The sequence below is a fragment of the Sus scrofa genome, chromosome 1 (genome assembly GCF_054392235.1).
Source record: "Sus scrofa isolate SSC_HxYL_T2T_F1_AM1 chromosome 1, Sscrofa_HxYL_maternal_Yorkshire_Landrace_v2.0, whole genome shotgun sequence".
In the NCBI taxonomy this organism is placed as follows: domain Eukaryota; kingdom Metazoa; phylum Chordata; class Mammalia; order Artiodactyla; family Suidae; genus Sus; species Sus scrofa.
In genome coordinates this window covers 49,273,269-49,292,954 of record NC_139383.1, presented here as the reverse complement: position 1 = coordinate 49,292,954, position 19,686 = coordinate 49,273,269, and the positions used below count along the sequence as shown (strand labels likewise).

The 19,686-nt window shown below is 36.1% G+C and overlaps 1 protein-coding gene across 25 annotated transcripts in view; it reads right to left on the bottom strand.

The window, feature by feature from the left end:
• Positions 1–19,686, bottom strand: part of ADGRB3 (adhesion G protein-coupled receptor B3) — a 732,591-nt gene that overhangs the window by 329,822 nt on the left and 383,083 nt on the right. For all 25 annotated transcript variants that reach the window (XM_021072833.2, XM_021072856.2, XM_021072841.2 and 22 more), the window contains one exon: positions 15,287–15,395. In XM_021072833.2, the coding sequence (XP_020928492.1) occupies positions 15,287–15,395 (109 nt within the window). The remainder of the gene's footprint in view (positions 1–15,286; positions 15,396–19,686) is intronic.

Genomic DNA, 19,686 nt, shown 5'->3' with positions numbered 1-19,686 from the left:
TGCACGATCCAAGCCATGTCTGCAACCTACACCACAGGTCAGGGCAACACCCGATCCTTAACCCACTGAACAAGGCCAGAGATCAAACCCACATCCTCATGGATACTAGTCGGGTTCGTTAACCACCAAGCCATGAGCCATATATATATATATGTATATATATACAAACACAGAAAAATATTTTTGACTGTTCAAAAGAAAATATTTAGGGACAAAAGAGAATGAATTCATTTATGATTTCAGGAGGATTTAGTAGCACTACAGAATTGTTTAATGGATCTATAGAGATTGATACAATTTTGCAGACTACAGGTGATTGATTACATATTAAAGAACATAAATTATAAAAGCAAAGCTGAAAAGACTCTTCTGTATAAATCATTCAAGGGAGCTAGGATTTAACTAATGACAAATAAGTACATGTAAGAGAGTAGCTACTTATAACCAACAAGGGACTAATTTTGAAAATATACAGACATCTCATACGGATTTATTAAAAAAACACAATAAAAATGGTCAGAAGATCTAAATAAACATTTTCCAAAAGAAGTTCCTGTTGTGGCTCAGTGGTTGGTGAATCCGACTAGGAACCATGAGGTTGTGGGTTCGATCCCTGGCCTTGCTCAGTGGGTTAGGGATCAGCGTTGCTGTGAGCTGTGGGTAGGTTGCAGATGCTACTCAGATCCCGCGTTGCTGTGACTCGCGTAGGCCAGCGGCTATGGCTCCAATTCGACCTCCAGCCAGGGAAACTCCATGTGCCATGGGAGCGGCCCAAGAAATGGCAAAAAGACCAAAAAAAAAAAAAAAAAAAAAAAAAAGACAGATGACCAAAAAGCTCATGAAAAGATGTTCAACATCACTAATTATTAGAGAAATGCAAATCAAAACTACAATGAGGTATCACTTCATACCAGTCAGAATGGCCATCATTAAAAAGTCTACAGACAATAAATGCTGAAGAGGGTGTGGAGAAAAGGGAACCTTCCTACACTGTTGGTGGGAATGTAGATTGGTGCAACTACTATGGAGAACAGCATGGAGGTTCCTGAAAACGCTAAAAATAAAGTAGCCAGGAGTTCCCACTGTGGTTCAGTGGCTTAAGACTCCAAATGCGGCAGCTCAGATCACTGCAGAGGTGCAGGTTCAATCCATGGCTCAGCATAGTATTTTAATGGATCAAACATTGCTGCAGCTGTGGCATAGGTTGCAGCTGTGGCTCAGACTGAATCCCTGGCCTAGGAACTTCGATATGCTGTGGATGCAGCCATAAAAAAAAAAAAAAAAAAAAAGGAGTTGCTATATGATCTGGCAATTCCACTCCTGGGTATTTACCTGAAGAAAACTATAATTCAAAAAGATACATGCACCCCAATGTTCATAGCAGCACTGTTTACATTAGACAAGACATGGAAGCAACTTAAATGTTCACTGATAAAAGAATATATAAAGAAAAGTGGTGTATATATACCCAGTGAAATACTACTCAGCCATAAAAATGATGAAATAATGCTGTTTGCAACAACATGGGTGGACCTACAGATTTTTATACTAAATGAAGTAAGTCAGAGAAAGATAGCTATTGTATGAAGTCATTAACATGTGGAATCTAAAAATAATGCAAAATAACTTACTCATAAAACAGAAACAGAGTCAAAGATTTTGAAACCAAATTTAGGATTACACAAAGGGGAAACGTTGTGGGGAGGGATACATTAGGAGTTTGGGATTAACATATACATGCTATTATACACAAAATAGATAAGTAACAAAGACTTACTATATAGCACAGGGAGATCTACTCAATACTGCAAAATAACTTACATGGGAAAAGAATCTCAAAAGGAATGGACATATGTATATATACATCTGAATCACCTTGTTGTACACCTGAAATTCGTACAACATTGTAAGTCAACTATATGCCAATAACATTTTTTAAAAAGAGAGAGAGAGAAGCTTCTCAAGTTAGCAAAGTACAAGTGCTGTTGAAATGTTTGTGGGCTTTTAGTGTCATTCTACAACAGAAGAAGATTGTGTAGCAAACTTATTTCTAAACAGACAGACAGAGCACAAATGGTTTTCCAGATTAAGTTATAGTGTCTCCCTAGTAGTCTGGGAACCTGGCTGCTTTGTAAAATAAACAATAAGTATACCCTTGAGATTAAAAACAACAACCACCAAAAACTTAGGGTCTTAAATTTAGGTAGACTGTGGCTAAGACCTGATGGACTCACACACCCCAACAGTAGCAGACCCACATCTGGCCCTGTATTTGTCCACTACCAATTACTGAGGGGCTATTACACACCAGGTACTAAGTATATCTATATGCTAATGTTTAATCTTGACAATAACTCTTCTGGAAAGATACCATTACCTTTATTTCAGAAAGGAGCATACTGAGGGATTTAGAGATGAAATTACTTGCTGAAGGTGACTTAGTTGTGGGATAGCCCACCTTTGCAACCAGGCAGGCTCCAAAGAAGCCCTCTGTCCACTGACAATAAAGAGCACTAGTCTTTAATCTGAGTTTTCTGTCAAATTTAGATGAGAACTTTTTTTTTTTTTTTCGGTAAAATTCGTGAAGGAAGCAATGAAGAAGAGGAACAATTTAGCACAGAATTCTTGATATAACTAAATAAGACATTTGAAAAGGTGAAATCATAAAAAGAAAGAAATGAAACAATTGTTAAAAGGAAACAGTACCTCTTTTCTCTTCACTGGTTATTGTTGCAGAGGCAAACGGCTATTGCCATAGAGATCAGCAATTATTGCCATAGAGACAGTTAAAATGGGGCTGTTTTTCACATTCACACAACTCACAGCAACATCCTTCTAATTCAGTTGAACAGCGGAATCAGAAAGAAGGCATGCTATGTGACAGTTTTAGTGATTCCAGATCCTAATTGTATAAACCAATAGAAACCAGATAATATTTTATAGCATTCATATTTTATTTTTACTTGGCTTTATATTTTATGTTTCTCTTCTAGCCTCTAAGTATGAGTCTATCAGATTCAAACATAAGAATGAAGTCAGACTGGGAAGACCTTTCCTTCCAGTATCTTTTAGAGGCAATGTCTCTGGGGAACTAGGAAGCCAACCAATTTCCAACAAGGCGCTGTGCTTACCTTCACCTCTGAAAGCCTTTCTCTGATTGGAATCCTTTTCCTGATCTCCATCAAAACAACTGGGGCAAAGCACTGATCCTTTTAGGCAAAAACCCTCTCCATAGTTCCTCAAAGGCACAGACATCAAGAGCAACTTCCTTGCAGAAACTCATGTTATTTATAGATAGTAATTACAGAAAGCTCAAACCCAAAATCTTTGTGGCTATGTCTATGTGTCAACATGTGTGAACCCCAAGAATTCTCAATCTGTATTCTCACCAGGAATCTCAATTGTGGTTTTCTATCTCAGGACAGCTTTCACAATTCTTGTCCAATACACCAAATTGTAATCCCCAGACCATCTCTGTTATATGCATTTCATCCCTTAGACTTTAAATTCTTCTTCCTCTGATACACATAGCTATGCTAGAACCCAACTTCTCTGCTTTTTCTCTTCCTACAATATTGTATATTGTACATTTCCAACTGAGTTTTTTGCGTGACCTTATTAGGTTTCTTCAGACCATGAACATTCCCCAGTAAATATAAAATCGAAAAGAAATGATAGGCATAGACTAAAGTTGGTCTTAATCTAGATGGTTACTGAAGGGGTGGCGAATGAATCAATGACAAATAAGCTCACAAAATTTTCACTGGCCAAGATATGCCATAGAAGATTCAGAAAAAGCATCATTTGGGCATCCTGTAAAATGTGTGATTAGGCATATAAACAAATTTGCATATTCTAATAAAGTAGTATATATGAAATATGTACTACCAAAGAAAATAAAGGTTAGGACTCACTTTATTTAGATAAAGAAATACAAACTATATATATGAGTAAGATTTCCCTAGAGTTGAATCAAAAGCTGCAGTGAAGGTCTTTATGTAACAGAAGTAGGTTAGAGTGTGGTTGGCTGAGCAAGATAATGAAACAAATCTTTAACTTTCAATTACTAAGATGAAAAGGGATAAAAATGCATCCACTCTGAATGGAAGGCGCGGTTGGAGGACACTGCGTGGGTGCCCTTAATGCTCTGGCTACAAGGTTGTATTAGGAGTATTTGTGGAAGAGTTAATTTGGGAAATGCTAGATAATATAAGGGTTGCTTAACCAAAGCTTCTTTTGGAAAGCCTGAGAAATAAGAGTAGAAACAAATAAAAATGTTTTCTATGCATTGTACTCAAATGGAATTTCTGAAATGAAATCCCTAAAATAATAGTCACTCTGATTCTAGGGAATTTTCCTTAAAATGTATACTCAGATGATGTATACATAAGGTACCATAATAAGGAGGTATGCCAAAGTAGCAATATGTAGACTCCATTCTTTCTTGAAATTAAACCAGGATAAAGAAGCAAAAATTACTCAAAATCAGAGACTCTGTGAGAGAGTCACAGTAAAACAGTGGTTAGGATTAGAACTAGGAGTTGGCAGATTACCGAGACACTAGAGGGAAACTTTAGGGCATGTGGTTTTCTCAAAATAGGAAAGAACAGCTATTAACAATGTTTTCTAGTTCAGGTTTTTCAGGGACATGAAGCATGATTTGATAATGACTCCATGAGTAACTGTGTCCTTGAGTATGGCTGTATAAAACAGATTAGATGAACCTGGAAATATCATGTAACTACTTTCGCCCAAGTTAACTTCTAAAAGAACACATACCTGCTGCAAGTTTGAAATACTATAACATGATAAGTGTTTTCTATGTTAAGGTCCAGGGTTGTAACTACGACAATATTACTGCCAGAAGTAACATTTCTTAAAGAAATTGGAGAGGTGAAGGTGATTTGCAAAGACCTTTCCAACATGGATAATAAACTTTTACTTTTTATTTTCAAAAATCTTAAAAAATAGAAAATAGTTGAAGTAGAATGAGGTTGACACGTTTATGGCTGGACTTAGCTGATCCATAAGTGTTCTTCCATTCTTGAGGGCCCATGACTTTAATAAATTGAAGAAAAAGTACAATAATGGGAGGAGAGGTAGGATTTATTCCAGTTGTCAACTGGCAGCTCAATTTGAGGTACAGCTTTAAAAAGTCATTTTAATGAACAATTTCATTCTAGCTTTTGAGCAAGGATTCAAATGGTATGATGATGACAGAATGCTGATGGGTTTTAAAGGATAAAATTGCTTAAACTGCAAAAGCGAGGATTTTTGTTGGACTCAGGAACAAGAACATTTTTAAAAGAAAAAGCATGGGAATAAATCTGTATTATATATTTGAAAGCTGCTAAGAGAAAAGATGTTAAAATTCTCATCAAAAGGAAAAAAATTATAACTATGTGTGGTGATAAATGTTAACTAATGTTAATCATTTCACAATATATACATGTATCAAATCATTACACCTAAAACTGATTCAATATTATATGTCAGTTACATCTCAATAAAAAAATTAAGGAAAAAAATAAACCAAATAGCTTACTTTGGATCCTAAACTTTAGAGACATTTAAATGGCCACCAAAGTAGACTTTTGATATTTGTTCATAGTACACAGACTGGAAATTAACCTAGCTTATTTTTGTAGTCGGGTTCATGGAGATGTGGTGGAAACACATCCTTGAAACATCTCTTTCCTTCACACTCTATTTCTAACCATCAATAAACTAGGTCAGATCAACCATTAAAATACCTTCAGCATCTGACCACATCCCACTATGTCCAGTGGCATCTGGTCCAAACCAGAAGCTCTCTCAATGGCTTCTTGAAAATGACCCTCCCAGTCTCCCCCATATCCTTTCATACCCCCATCAGTCTCCATAGTCAGAATGGTCTTTTCAGGACATATATCAGAGCAGGTCATTTTTCTGTTCAAATTCTTGAGTGGTTTTGTATCATATTCAGACCTATAGCCAAAGGCCTTCCAGAGTCTGGCTCCTTCCCTTCTGACTCCATATCCTCACACAGCCCCTCCATCAGCCACTCCACCACCACTGGCCTCCTCCAGAGCCCTTAAGATACCAAGTACATGGATGTATCAGAGCCTTTGTACTTGTTCCTTCTGCTGGAAATGTTCTGTCCCCACAAGTCACCATGCCTCATGCTCTCAAGGCACCTGCATCTACATTCAACTAGCACTTCTTCCCAACTACCCATCCACTTTTCTCTACTCTCTGTCCCCTTTCCTGATGAACTGCCTCATTTCACTTCATATCACTTAGAACCACTGGGCACCAGCTGATTCTTGTCTGACATCTGTCCCTGCTATAAAACATAAGTTCCAAGACAGCAAGAGCTTCACCTAATTTGTTCACTGAGAAAACCCCAGAACCTAGAATAGAACCAGGCACCCCCTTAAAGCCAATTAAATCCATGAGACACTACAAAACTACAATACCCACACTAAGGAACATTTCAATGTTCTCAGTTGGGTGGAAGGGAGCCCACCAATCTCCTGAGGAGTATCTTTCTTGCCACTAGAGGGTCTGTTATGGTGCTTTTCTCAGCAGCCTCCAGAGAGCTTCACCCCCAACATTTGGAAAAAGTGGACCATAGAAAGTGCTATGAGATAATTCCTTTTAATGAGAAATAATCAAGAAACTCATAGTGCTGTCTGTCATTTCTAAGCCATAGTTTTAAAACAATGTTTGAACTATTTATTTTCTCAAGGGAACAAGTATTTTAATACCACTAAAAAAACCCAAATAGGTATTTTAGTTTGTTCTTTCTGTCCTACAGAAAAACACACTGCTTGTTTCACATGTCTAGCAAGAAAAAGTGAAGAGAGCCAGGCAGAGGAGGTAAAATCTAACACTTTCAGACTTACATCTAGCTGACTGAACCAATGTCAGCTGCTACAGATAAATGAACCTCTCCCTCCCAAAAAAAGTTAAATTGTGTACTTTTCAGGCTTGGTGTCAACTGACTTCAGGCATTTTATTTTCAAAGAAAGGAAGTGAAACAAGTGATGGAGATGTATGAGTCACAAAATGAAGCAGTGACAGAAAGGAAATAAGCTTAGAAGGAGAAGCCACTTTATTTTTACGGTTACATCATTAGACTGAAGGTGAGTTTCTCTATTGAAGAACAAGATAGTCTACTAAAGAAATGATTCAATTTACCAGTGAGTGTAAGAAATAACATAGATTTGATGTTGATGAGACAGCACTCTGAAGAGAAAGGAGATGTCAGAATTGTATTAGGCCATCCTTCAGACTGAATTTGGATTCAATATCAGAAAAAACCAACGGTGAACATTCATCCTGAAAAGCCCAGCATTTCATATTTTTAAACCAAGAATATACAGTGACATTTGGCTTGGCAAAGAAAGATGTCTTAACATTAATGTTTTCAAGGCACTGGCCTTATTTGATTACTAGAGAAAAACTGAAACTATACTTTCTAGAATATTCTATCCCTTAGGGTATATAGAAGGGTGACTTCTGAAATTCCTTACAGCTAATTATTATAACATTCTGTATGTTGAGACATTATCAGACTAAAAATAATCCTTTTTAATCTGATAGGTCAACTATGAATAGTTCCAATAAAGAACAGTTGTTTGATAGTAGTAAGGGGCTGTAGCAGCATTGATCTATACAAAGCAAATCCTTAGAGATAATTGTGTCCAAAAGTTAAGGGTGAATCCATTGAAACCACCTAAAGAGCTTGGGAAGTTAGATCTTATTCATTGTGTCTGCAATTTTACTAAAGAATTTTTATGTTATGCAAAGTCTGCTGCTCTGAACTCTATTAGCAATGGATATTACCTACAGTATTCATTCTGAAATGTTCCCTCTCCCATTAATTATATGGCAACCGATTTTCTACTGCCCTGTTCTGGAACACTTTATAACTCTGACTATTCTTATTCTGACACCTGCATAATTCTTTGCTTTGTTCCCCTCAACCCTGATTTCTATTCTATTGCTTAAATGACCTCCTTCTAAAATACTGTGTAGATTTTGATTTGAACACAAAGTGTGTTTCTTAAGCTGATTTATTATAATTTTTCATGTAATAATAGATCCTAGAGATCTCCATAGTCATATACAGAGATATTTTTATTGAGATATACTAGACACACAACATCAGTTTCAGGTAGTACAACATAATTATTCAATACTTTTATAATATGGTGAAATGATGACCGCAGTGAGTGTAGTTAACACCCATTACACATAATTAGAATTGTTTTTGTTTTTAATACAGGCATCACCTTCCATGTTACCACTCTTATTATTGTCCTGATAATTGAACAGCTTTTTTGGTTTTGGCTATCACTTTTATGTAGTTGATTACCAAGCACAGATCATAAATTTGACTTTTCTACCAAAGTCCAAGACCACATTTTCTTTTTTCACTTGAGGGGTATACTTGCAATTAAACATTAATATGTGAAAGATGCCCTCAAATGTTTGTTGAATAAATACAACCCCAATTCCTCACTTATCTCTGATGCCTCATTCAAGTATGGACTGCCATCATTGCTGCCCTCATCATTTCTGCCCTCTGATAACCACATTTTTGTCTCTATTCTTACTACCATTAAAGCAAGTATGGTTGTATGATTATCTCCTGCATGGATCATCATAAAAGCCTTCTAGTCTCCATATTTAAGGTTTTTCTTAATTTCAACAAATTTTATTTCTGCTGTAAGATGTGTCTTACCAAGGCACAGCTCTTACCCATCCAGTCAAGCCTCAGTAGCTCCCAATTGTCCCCAGAATTGAGAACCATCCTACAAGTCCCATCATGCTTCTCCAATGTTATTTCACTTCTTTACTTCCATATATATATATAGCCACTATCGCCTCCTAACACAATCTCCACTTACACAACTCTCTCCTGCTTTTTTTTCCTAAATGAATATTCTAGAATGTCACCATCTCTGCTACATGCCCTCCTTCAGGTTGCACTGTTAACAGTCCAGCCATTCCTCAATGTCAACACTAAATGACCCCTTCCTTAAGAAAGTTTTCTTGTTCCTTACACAGAACAATATCTCTAGGAAAAAAATCTCTGCACCATCTAATTTTCATAACACATGCTAAAGTCTACTTGGTATTTATTTATCTATGTAATTCTTTTATATCCACAACTAGAATGAAATCCTTGAAGAGTAGAAGATTATTCATTCATTTTAATGACCTGAAACACCAAGGAAAGACTTTGCTTATAATAAGAGATGCATTCTTTGTTTTTAATTGAACGCAGTCATAGGGCTACAACATGCATCACATCACTGATTCTCCTTGAATTCAGTTCAGTGAACACAGTGCAGGTTTTAAGTCCAAAACTAAAACAGTTAATTCCTAAAGACTAGGCTGTTCTTACCAATAAATAAAGCAAATATAATCTACTACTTGAAGCAATTGTGGAAAATAGGTGACTGAAAGCATAATAGAAAACTATAAAACACTGCTGCAACTTGAGACCAACCTCTAGAATAGCCAGAATCCATGCAGATGCCTGTCACTCTGATCAGATGGGATTTCTTACATCCTGTTCTGTCTCCAATACTGCAAACAGCTGGGCCTCAAATAATGTTCTTGTTTCCTCTTCAGTGCTTGGTCTGCTTTGTTTGATGTTACTGCCTCCAAAGATTCTAAATATTTCTGAATCATGAGTCTAATTTTTGTTAATTCTATTTTACACTACCATAAATATACAAATGCTAAAAAATGGACAGTTTCAAGAGAGTGTTTAGCAAGGCACAGGGGACATGAGGTTGAAATATTTGGGGCAGGGGTTAATTTGGCAACTGGGAGGTTCTAGAAATCTTTTCTGGGAGGAAACTGATGAGAGAAACACTGGGCTGAAAGGAGCTGAAGAGAAAGTGTTTAGACAGAAAAGGGAGAAAGTCAATTTAAACACTCTTCTAGGAATATTTTTGTTGAGGAAAAGTAACTTTAACTCATATTAAGCAGTATCAAGATACTGTACCCCTGACCTAATTGGTACTAATGATATATTTTTTAAATCTATTGAAAAATTCACATTTTTACTGAAAAACACTCATCTATACAGTATATTTAGGACATTTAGAATACAATTTTACAATAAACTAAGGTACATTGAAATTTTGAATCTTTCTGTATTGGGACCTAATCAAACTGACAAGCTTTTGCACAGCAAAGGAAACCAAAAAGAAAACAAAAAGACAACTTACAGAATGGGAGAAAACAGTTTCAAACAATGCAACTGACAAGGACTTAATCTCTAAAAAACACAAATGACTTATACAACTCAACAGCAAAAAAACCAACAACCCAATGGAAAAATGGGCAAAAGACCTGAATAGACATTTTTCCAAAGAAGATGTACAGATGGCCAACAAGCACATGAAAAATGCTCAACATCTCTGATTATCAGAGAAATGCAAATCAAAACTACCATAAGACACCACCTCACACCTGTCAGAATGGCCATCATTAATAAGTCCACAAATAACAAGTGCTGGAGGGGGTGTGGAGAAAAGGGAACCCCCCTGCACTGTTGGTGGGAATAGAAGCTCATACAACCACTATGGAGAATTGTACAGAGGTACCTTAGAAAACTATACGTAGAATGACCATATGATCCAGCAAACCCCCCTCTTGGGCATATATACAGACAAAACTTTCCTTAAAAAAGACACATGCACCCGTGTGTTCACTACAGCTCTATTCACAATAGCCAAGACATGGAAACAACTCAAATGTCCTTCGACAGACTATTGGAATTAGGAAGATGTGGTACATATACACAATGGAATACTTCTCAGCCATAAAAAAGAATGAAATAATGCCATTTGCAGCAACATGGAGGGAACTAGAGACTCTCATACTGAGTGAAGTAAGTCAGAAAGAGAAAGACAAATACCATATGATGTCACTTTTATCTGGAATCTAATACAGGGCACAAATGAACCTTTCCACAGAAAAGAAAATCATGGACTTGGAAAATAGACTTGTGGTTGCCTGGGGGTGGGGGAGGGAGTGGGATGGATTGGGAGCTTGGGGTTAATGGACGCAAACTATTGCCTTTGGAATGGATTAACAATGAGATCCTGCTGTGTAGCACTGGGAACTATGTCTAGTTACAATGGAGCATGACAATGGGAGAAAAAAGCATGTACACACGTATGTGTAACTGGGTTCCCATGCTGTACAGTGGAATGTGTTGGGGAAATAACAACAAAAAACTTAGAAATAAATAAATAAAATAAATAAATAAAAATATCAATTTTTCATAGTAATCATTTATTTAATAATTACATAAGCTATTTAGTAGTTTTCATAAGTGCTCACTAACTTTTATTCATTGTAAATTATTATGTGTCAATTTTGAATGTCACATTATATGTGAATATGAAAAAACATTCAATTACTTTATAAATACATTGGCTTATTTAACATCTTTGTTCACAAAACATTTTTTTCCAAGCCTTCTGCTGATAAACTTTTTGAGATCATAAGTCTTTTGAGAAAATGATCAAAGCGATGGACCTGTTCCCTCCACAATGAACATTCACGTATTTATACCAAAATGTTCATAGATTTTTAGCATATAAGAGGTGTTTCTGTTATCAAAAGCTGATACAGGTAGGGACACTTTTCAGATAAAAGAATCTTCAAAACTTTTCATTTGAATTATTTAGGAAGAAACTCTTTTCAAGACATGTCACTCATTGTCCTGCCATCTTAATCAGATAATAGGAACTTCTATCTTGGTGAATAATGCTGTTCCCACAGAATTAACTCCACTCTGCTAGATACTTTTAGAATTCTTTTTTCTTGATTGTTCCAGCTATTCTATTTGCTATGTATGTGCTTCTAACAGCAGCATCTCTGCTTCCAACTCTTCTATATAAACCAGGAACCAAAAAACAGAAATGCTGAAACTATATTTAAAGTTAAAATAGAATAGGCTATCAGCAAGATTCTGAGGCTCTCATTAAATTGTATGGGCTTTCTGATATTTATTTTTGACTGTTCAACTTTCTTTTTCTTCAGGAGCTTATCTATAGCCAAGAAAAGCAAGGTGGCCATGTACAGGCTTTATAAAAGGAATTCATAATCTCTAAAAGAAATGATGATCTTTTGAAGTCCTTTAAGGAGTTTCACTGCAACACATTGGAAAATGGCTACAAGGAATAAGCAAACTTTCCTAGTTACCTAGTCTCTATCATTAACATGCTGTGTGTACATGTGTTTGCTAGCTTGCAAGTGTGCAGTGTGTGTAAGCATGTGTGTGTGTGTGTGAGCTCAATGTTGGATAATTAATATTTGGATTTAGGATGCAAGACAAATGAATGCCAACTTGCAAGTTTCAAAAATTCTCACTGCAAACTATTCTCTATGTGCCCTTGTCCAAAAACATTGGACATATCAAACAAAAAAGTATAATTGTGTTTTATATATACTAGTCTCGAATTGGATAATATGAAGACTATGAGTAGTACATCACTATTATTTATATTTCCCAATTTGATTTGAGTGGATCATGATGCTTAATTTTATGTGTCAACTTTGACTGGGTTAAGCGATGCCCAGATAGCTGGTTAGACAACTTATCTGGGTATGTCTCTGAGGATATTTCTTGAAGAGACTAGCATTTTTTTTAAAGAGTAGACTGAGTAAAGCTCTCCCTCACCAATGCAGGAGATCATCCCATCCAACGAGGGCCTGAATAGAACAAAAATGCAGAGGAAGGGCCAAGCAAATGTGCTCTCTGTCCCAAAGGCTGGGACACCCATCTCCCTTTGCCCTTGGACATCACCACTCCTGATTTTTAGGTCTTTGAATATAAGCTGTGACTTTACCATTGGCTTTCCTGGTTCTCAACCCTTTGGGTGTGGAATGGAACCACACCATCAGTTTTCCCGGCCTCTAGCTTGCATATAGCAGATCTTGGGACTTCTCAGATTCTGGAATTGCATGAACTAATTTCCTAACATAAATCTATTTCTAGCTATCTATTTATGTATATATATATCCTCTGTTTGTTCTGTTTCTCTGGAGAAATCTGACAAATACATGGATATACTTCGGAAAACTCAAATATTATTAACAATAACCTTCTTTATGGCTTTATGTGCAGTATTATATTGCTTTGAGTTACTATGCTTAGCCTACCTCTTCTTAAAGTTTAGTGATGATAAACAAAGTGGGTGAAATATAATACAAAAAGTAATATGCACTTCTTTTCAAATACACAATTTTGATATGTCAGAGGAAATGTAAAGAGGAATAAATATTTGAAACTTATGGATATTTATACAATTTTTGTTCTAAATAAAACCAGTATTAGAGGGAATTTGATATGTTGTTATTCAGACAGCCTACTTTAACTTCATATTTAAGTTACTAGACTCTGAGATTGACTTTGCTTTTTTAAAATTTTTTCTTCAACACATTCTGAACAAAGGCCGTGTTTTGATCTTATAATACTTTTAATTAGCAATGCCTTTTAGAATTAGATGTTAACATTTACAAAAACCAAGTAAACAATAGCTCTTTGCTTTTTCTCCTTTCCTTTTCTTGTAAATTATTTTGCAAATTATCCATTCTGGTACAGCAGGCTCTCTGGTTCCTACTTCACCAAATGAGAAGTTCCATCCTGAATGACCAGTGTCCCCAAATCTCTCTAGGTTTTTCATTCCATGTACCTCCAAACTCATAGCCCAACATGATATGCCTCTTCCCACATACATTATCTTTCCTCTCTTTGCCCAGTCAGTTTTGGAGTGGACATTTAACTAGGAGTCTGAATTCCTCCTTCAACAAAAACACTGTTTTCAATCACTTTTTCTTCTATTATTCCAGAGCAAGGACAGCTCTGTCCATTCCTGACCAGCACAAGCTGCTAAACATCCATTCTGAGGAAAGGTTGGCTCCTCCACCACCTCAGGAAAGTGGATTAAGACATAAATTTAACTTGTAAGGCTTTAGGTTGTAGGAACACGGCTTGTGGGTGTGGAACTGTCCAGATCTTTGAGGACTCCATTACATAGCCTCTCCTCATCTGAAAGAATATTACTGGTCATTAGCTAGTACCTGTTACATGTGGAGATCACTCTGGTGGAAGATATTTTAGAATCTAATGAGTCCTGTAGGACAAAAAGCCCTTCAGATGAAATCAAGTATAAAATGAACCACCAAAAGCCATAATCATAACAAAGTTATGTTTTGTACCAGTTAAACTCCCTTAGTTAATCTCCCTCCACCAAGTTCTCTTACTGATCTAGAAACTAAAACTTAAACATCTGGTGGGTAGGAATGTGAGGAAATATATATATACATACACACACATTATCTACAGTTAGTGGTCTTTATGTTAAGATTGCTATAACATAACAAACGAAAGAAAGTCTTTCTGAGTCACAGTAATGTCATGAGAGGAAGCTTTAAAAAAATAAAACTATAAACCTGCATCAACTCAATGCACAGACTAGGCAGGAAGACTATTTCTTCACTCTTGCTATTTCTTTCTTTTCTTTTAACTAAGAAGATAAATATGCCATTCGGTTAACATATTGCTCTGGGCTGCATGTAACTTGTCACCATAGAAGGTGTGCATTTTACCTCTCTGTGTCATTCCTCCCTATAAGAGATAAAGTTAAAAACAATTCAAAGAAGAAAGATGTTTTCACTTTGTTCACAGTAACATTACAGAATCCACCACATACGGACCCGAGAGACCCACTGGGTCCCAGGAGCATCTCAGGAATACTGCAGCAGTGGTAGCACCACGAGGACCATGATCCTTGAAGGTCTCAAGCATCCCAACCCCCACTAAGATTCAGCACTTCTGTGGGACACCTAGCAAGAAAGTGACTTGAACAATGTTTGGAAGACCATGAAGGGTTCTTTTTTTATATACCATATAGTATACACTGAATATTTTCAACATGAGATCAGATAGCAAAAAATATCTGGCATATCCTCTTTTACATAATACATGTGCAAATAAACACAAGTAGGCCCATATAAATGTATACAAATCATGCAAATGCATGCATGTCTGTGTGTGTGTGTGTGTGTGTGTGTGTGTGTGTGTGTGTGTATACTGCATATGTGGTTGGGCCCATCAAAAAATCTGACACCAAGTAGCTATATAATACATTATTCATATAGACTCAAAGATATGAATAATGTGTATTACACTTAGAAATGTATGACTCAGATACCTGAATTTTTTTTTAATTTCAGTAAGATTTGGGGAAGACATGCTATTTCTTACCTACATTTCCAGTCATTAAGTATGAATTCTGAAAGTCCATCATCCCCATTCCAACAATGTGTATAAAATCTTCAATCACCTGCATTAACTCTATTGAGCCTGGATAAATCTACAAAAATAAGCAAAGGTTAGATGGAATTAAAAAAAAAACTTATATAATAGAATATACACATGCAATTTAAAATCTACATAATGAGATATAAATAATTTGAAGACATTTCAGCAACAGCTGTATTTTTTATTTTTTAAAGTTATTTTTAATCATTTTATTCTATTTTTATTTATTCACTTTTTAACCCATAGAACAGCTGTATTTTTTTGAACTAATAGTTCAAAATGACACTAAGTGTCATCTAACAAGTACTTTGTAGGATATGTGATAGCATAATTAATCTTTAGTAAATCTAAGCAAACTCAAAACGTCTAACAGATTGTACCCTTAGAAGTAGTATATCTGTACTTTTGATGGGTTCCTTTCCTCATTTAAAAATAGCATAGAACAAACACTGAAATTTGGGGACTTTTTACTTAGCATCTGTATGATAAATATTAGAAGAAACAATTATTATTGACATCATGAATATTTATAGACTCTTACATTCACTGCAAAATAACTCTCTGGGGAGAGACATTTATTTCCCATGATTATAATAACTAGTATATGAACAATAATGTTGACAATACTTTCAGGATCATAATAACAGCTCAGGGTGGATGCTCCAATGTACATTTCAGGACACACCCAACACCATCCAACTCACATACTGCCAACAGGTGAATATTTGCTTAAAGATGACCTGATTCTGGCATGAGCTCACAGCAAGTTGAATGTAAGGTCCATTTCCAAAGCCTAATGAATTTTAGCCTGTGTAACCCATCATGCTGATAAAGTCAGACTGCATTATATAACGGTATTAGAGCAGAAAGTCTTTTGAAGTTAGATTCATTTATTTTAGCCATTCAGCACCACTACAGCTTTTAGCCATGAAAAAAATTTAAGTGGATTAGAGATGTAGTGGCTTTGTATTTGCAAAGATTTTTGCAGTTGGAGAAGAGACTGATTAGCAGGAAGATGTCACGCAGGGCGGGTAGCAGGCACAGTGTGTCTAATTTACATTCAGACACCTAGAAGGCATAATATTTTATTCACATATATTTGAAGACATGAACAATGGCTATTACAGTTAGAAATGTATGGCACAGGTAGTTTTGATTTTTTTTTTTTAATTTCAGGAAGATTGGGTCAGAAATGTTATGGCTTACCTACATCTACAATCTTTAAACATGAATTCTGACAGTTCATCATTCCCATTCCAAAAATGTGCATGAAATTTCCATCAACTCCAAACTCCCTGCTGCTGCTGTATTTCTCCGGTTTTTGTGTAGGTGTCTGTGTATATGAGTATGTGTAGTGTGTGGGTAAATAGAAATTAAAAAGAAGAAGCTTTATTCTCCCTGTTGAAAGAGTTTCCCTCCCTAGCCCATCTTCCCCTCCCTTTTCTTAAGAGCATTTACTTTAGGAAACTAGTACTTGTTATATTCTTTCTCTGTCTCTTTGAAATGTATGTAAATGTTTTAAAAAGTCAAATAGCCTCTTCATAGCTTAAAGATCCAGGGATGTCCCTCTGTGAAGGTAACCATCAAGGAAGACAGCATCTCTTGGGACAGAACGTGACGGAAGACAGCATGAGAAAAAGAATGTATATATATGTATGACTAGGTCACCATGCTGTACCACAGAAATTGGCACAACACTGTAGACAAACCATTCTTAAGGAAGACGGTTCTATCTGGGAGGGCAGGACGCTAATTTCCTCCAGTACCTTGAGGTGCAAAACCGCCTCCCACCATTAAGATGCGAGTGTTTAATTTTTCTTTGGATAAAGTCAACTAGCTAACAAGATGGTCACCCCAATGACCAGGTGAAGTTAGGATGAACTACCTGTGACAAATGGCACTATCAAGTTTTCTTGCTCAAGAACTAGTAACTTTATCTTGAGGACATACATGTAGGGAGTTGCACCCACTAGGCTGTATTAAAGGGTGGGCGTTCTCTCTGTCTTTTCTATCTCTTAGTGGATTGATTGCTTGTGAGGCACATCACATTCTGGCCTAATGCTTATTCAATAATAAACCTCTCTTCTTTTCCTGTCTACCTTTGTGGAGAGGTTTTCTAGAGTGGCAGCAGACTTTGTTTGTAGTTGTTACTTTCCTAATGGCATTTAAATGTTGTATAGCAGGGATTTTTTTTTTTTTTTTCTGTAAAGTATCAAAGAGTACATATTTTGGGCTCTGTGGGTCATGAGGTCTCTGTTGGAACAACTCAGCTGTGTCCTTGCTGTACCAGAGCAGTCATTGTTCTGTGTGGTTATGCCCTCAAACTTTATTTACAAAACAGGTGTTAGGCCAGACCTGGCTCTCTGGCCACCGTGTGCCCATGACTGAAATGGGTTGTCCATTCTAACTGCAATAATGGTTACACAGAGTGTTGCCTTTTTTCAACTTGAGTATACTATGTTTTTAGTAAGCTGCTTTAGCTAACACAGTTTGATCCTTCATAACTAGGGCTGATGTGCTGGGAACAAAGTCTGAAATGATATTGTCTATTGTCCGAAAGTGTAAATTCTGATGGCAAAACCCTTCTGACTACAATATTGACCATTTTGCTCAGCTAGTTTTCCAAATGCACACAGAGCTATGTTTTATATTGTATTTTGTTGAGGGTATTCCTCTAAAATGGAAAATGGAGGAGTTTTCTTCTGGCAGAGCAGGTTAAGGATCCAGCATTGTCACTGCAGTGGGTCAGGTCATTACTGTGGCAAGGGTTTGATCCCTGGCCTAGGAACTTCCACATGCCATGGGAGCAGCCATAAATAAAGGAATAAATAAAATAAAGGATAATCTTTGGTAGAATTTAAACAGCTTTTATTTCCAAGGAGTTCACCCTTTGCGCTGCAAACTTAGAAACTTGTTTATCATGTGGCTGTGTTTATGACAACATGGCTACAAAAGAATTGTTTTTATTTAAAACAGTTATTTGAAAGAAGAATTAAGGATCATCACTACTAAATATATATATATATATTTAAAAGATAAGACCATGGCTAACTTGAAACCATAAGTAAATAGGCAGTTCATGGATTCAGGATTTTCCATTGACAAAAACTCTGCCACTGTTCTTTATCTGTTCAAGTTAGGTCCCTGCAGTAAATAACTCCCTCTGATGAACCGCAGTCTTGTTTTAAATAGGGTATTATACATTGGTCCTAAATATATCCATAATTAATGGTCTCCAGAATTCTACAAAGATGTGCTCAGCCTCTGCAGCTGTAGTCTAAGGAAAGACACCATTTTCTCACAGTGAGTGAATGAAGTTCTCCTCTAGAATGAAGCCAAGGACAAATACATAATTCAAACTAGTAGGAAAAGATAGATTCAGGGTCTTAAACTAAGGAGTGAGTTTTTTTTCTTGCTATGGCCAGAAGCACAGCCTTTGTACCTGATAATGAGTTGGCCCCCACTGGACTATTTTTAGAGCTCCTATCACAGTAGAAATAAAGGACATGCTTTATTCCTGCAGGCCCAGAACATGACTATAAAGGGAAAAGGGGAGAGAGGGTCACCTGAACCTCAGTAAATATTCTTATTTTCAATATTGCATTGTTCTCTTGGAATTTTTAACAAGGGTCAAGTAGAAAACTTTAGGAAGTTTAACATTCAAATAAATTAAATTTCTACAAGTTTTTAAAAACATGCTTATTTTCCCTTTCTTAACCGCTAACACGCTTTTTCTGTGATTTAGAAAAAAATATTATTAATCATACGTTGGTATGGCACAAGTGGCAGTGCAAGGCATTTTTAAGATAATAACTAAACTAATAAAGCTACTTGCTATAGATACTGTGCATAACAGAAAGAGTAAAAACCAGAATACATCTTTAATTTTAATGAGAACGTACTTTTACAACTCTTGGCTTTGAATCAAAAGGCACATCTGTATATGTGATTCAGATAACCTGTCATGTGGTAGTAAACACAAACGATTTTCCTAGCTACAGTTCACTTTGTAATCACTATGTCCCTTTAGACTTACTGTTTTCCCTATGATCTGTAGACAAGAAATAAAATTATGGGTAAAGAATACAGTCATTATGTTTTAATACCTTAGAGTTATAAATTACTTAAATCTGCTCGTTTTTTTCACATTTATAAATATCATTCATCCCACAGATTGTTATGATAAAAGAGATCACTTGTTTTCTCTAAAATCGACATGATATAATCTAGAATGGCTTGAAAAATTCTCCCTTTATGTTCTTGGAATAATGAGCCATTACTTTTTTCACCTATTATGAAACCTTATTTAGCCAACTTCATTTTAAGTTCTGAAATAACTACAG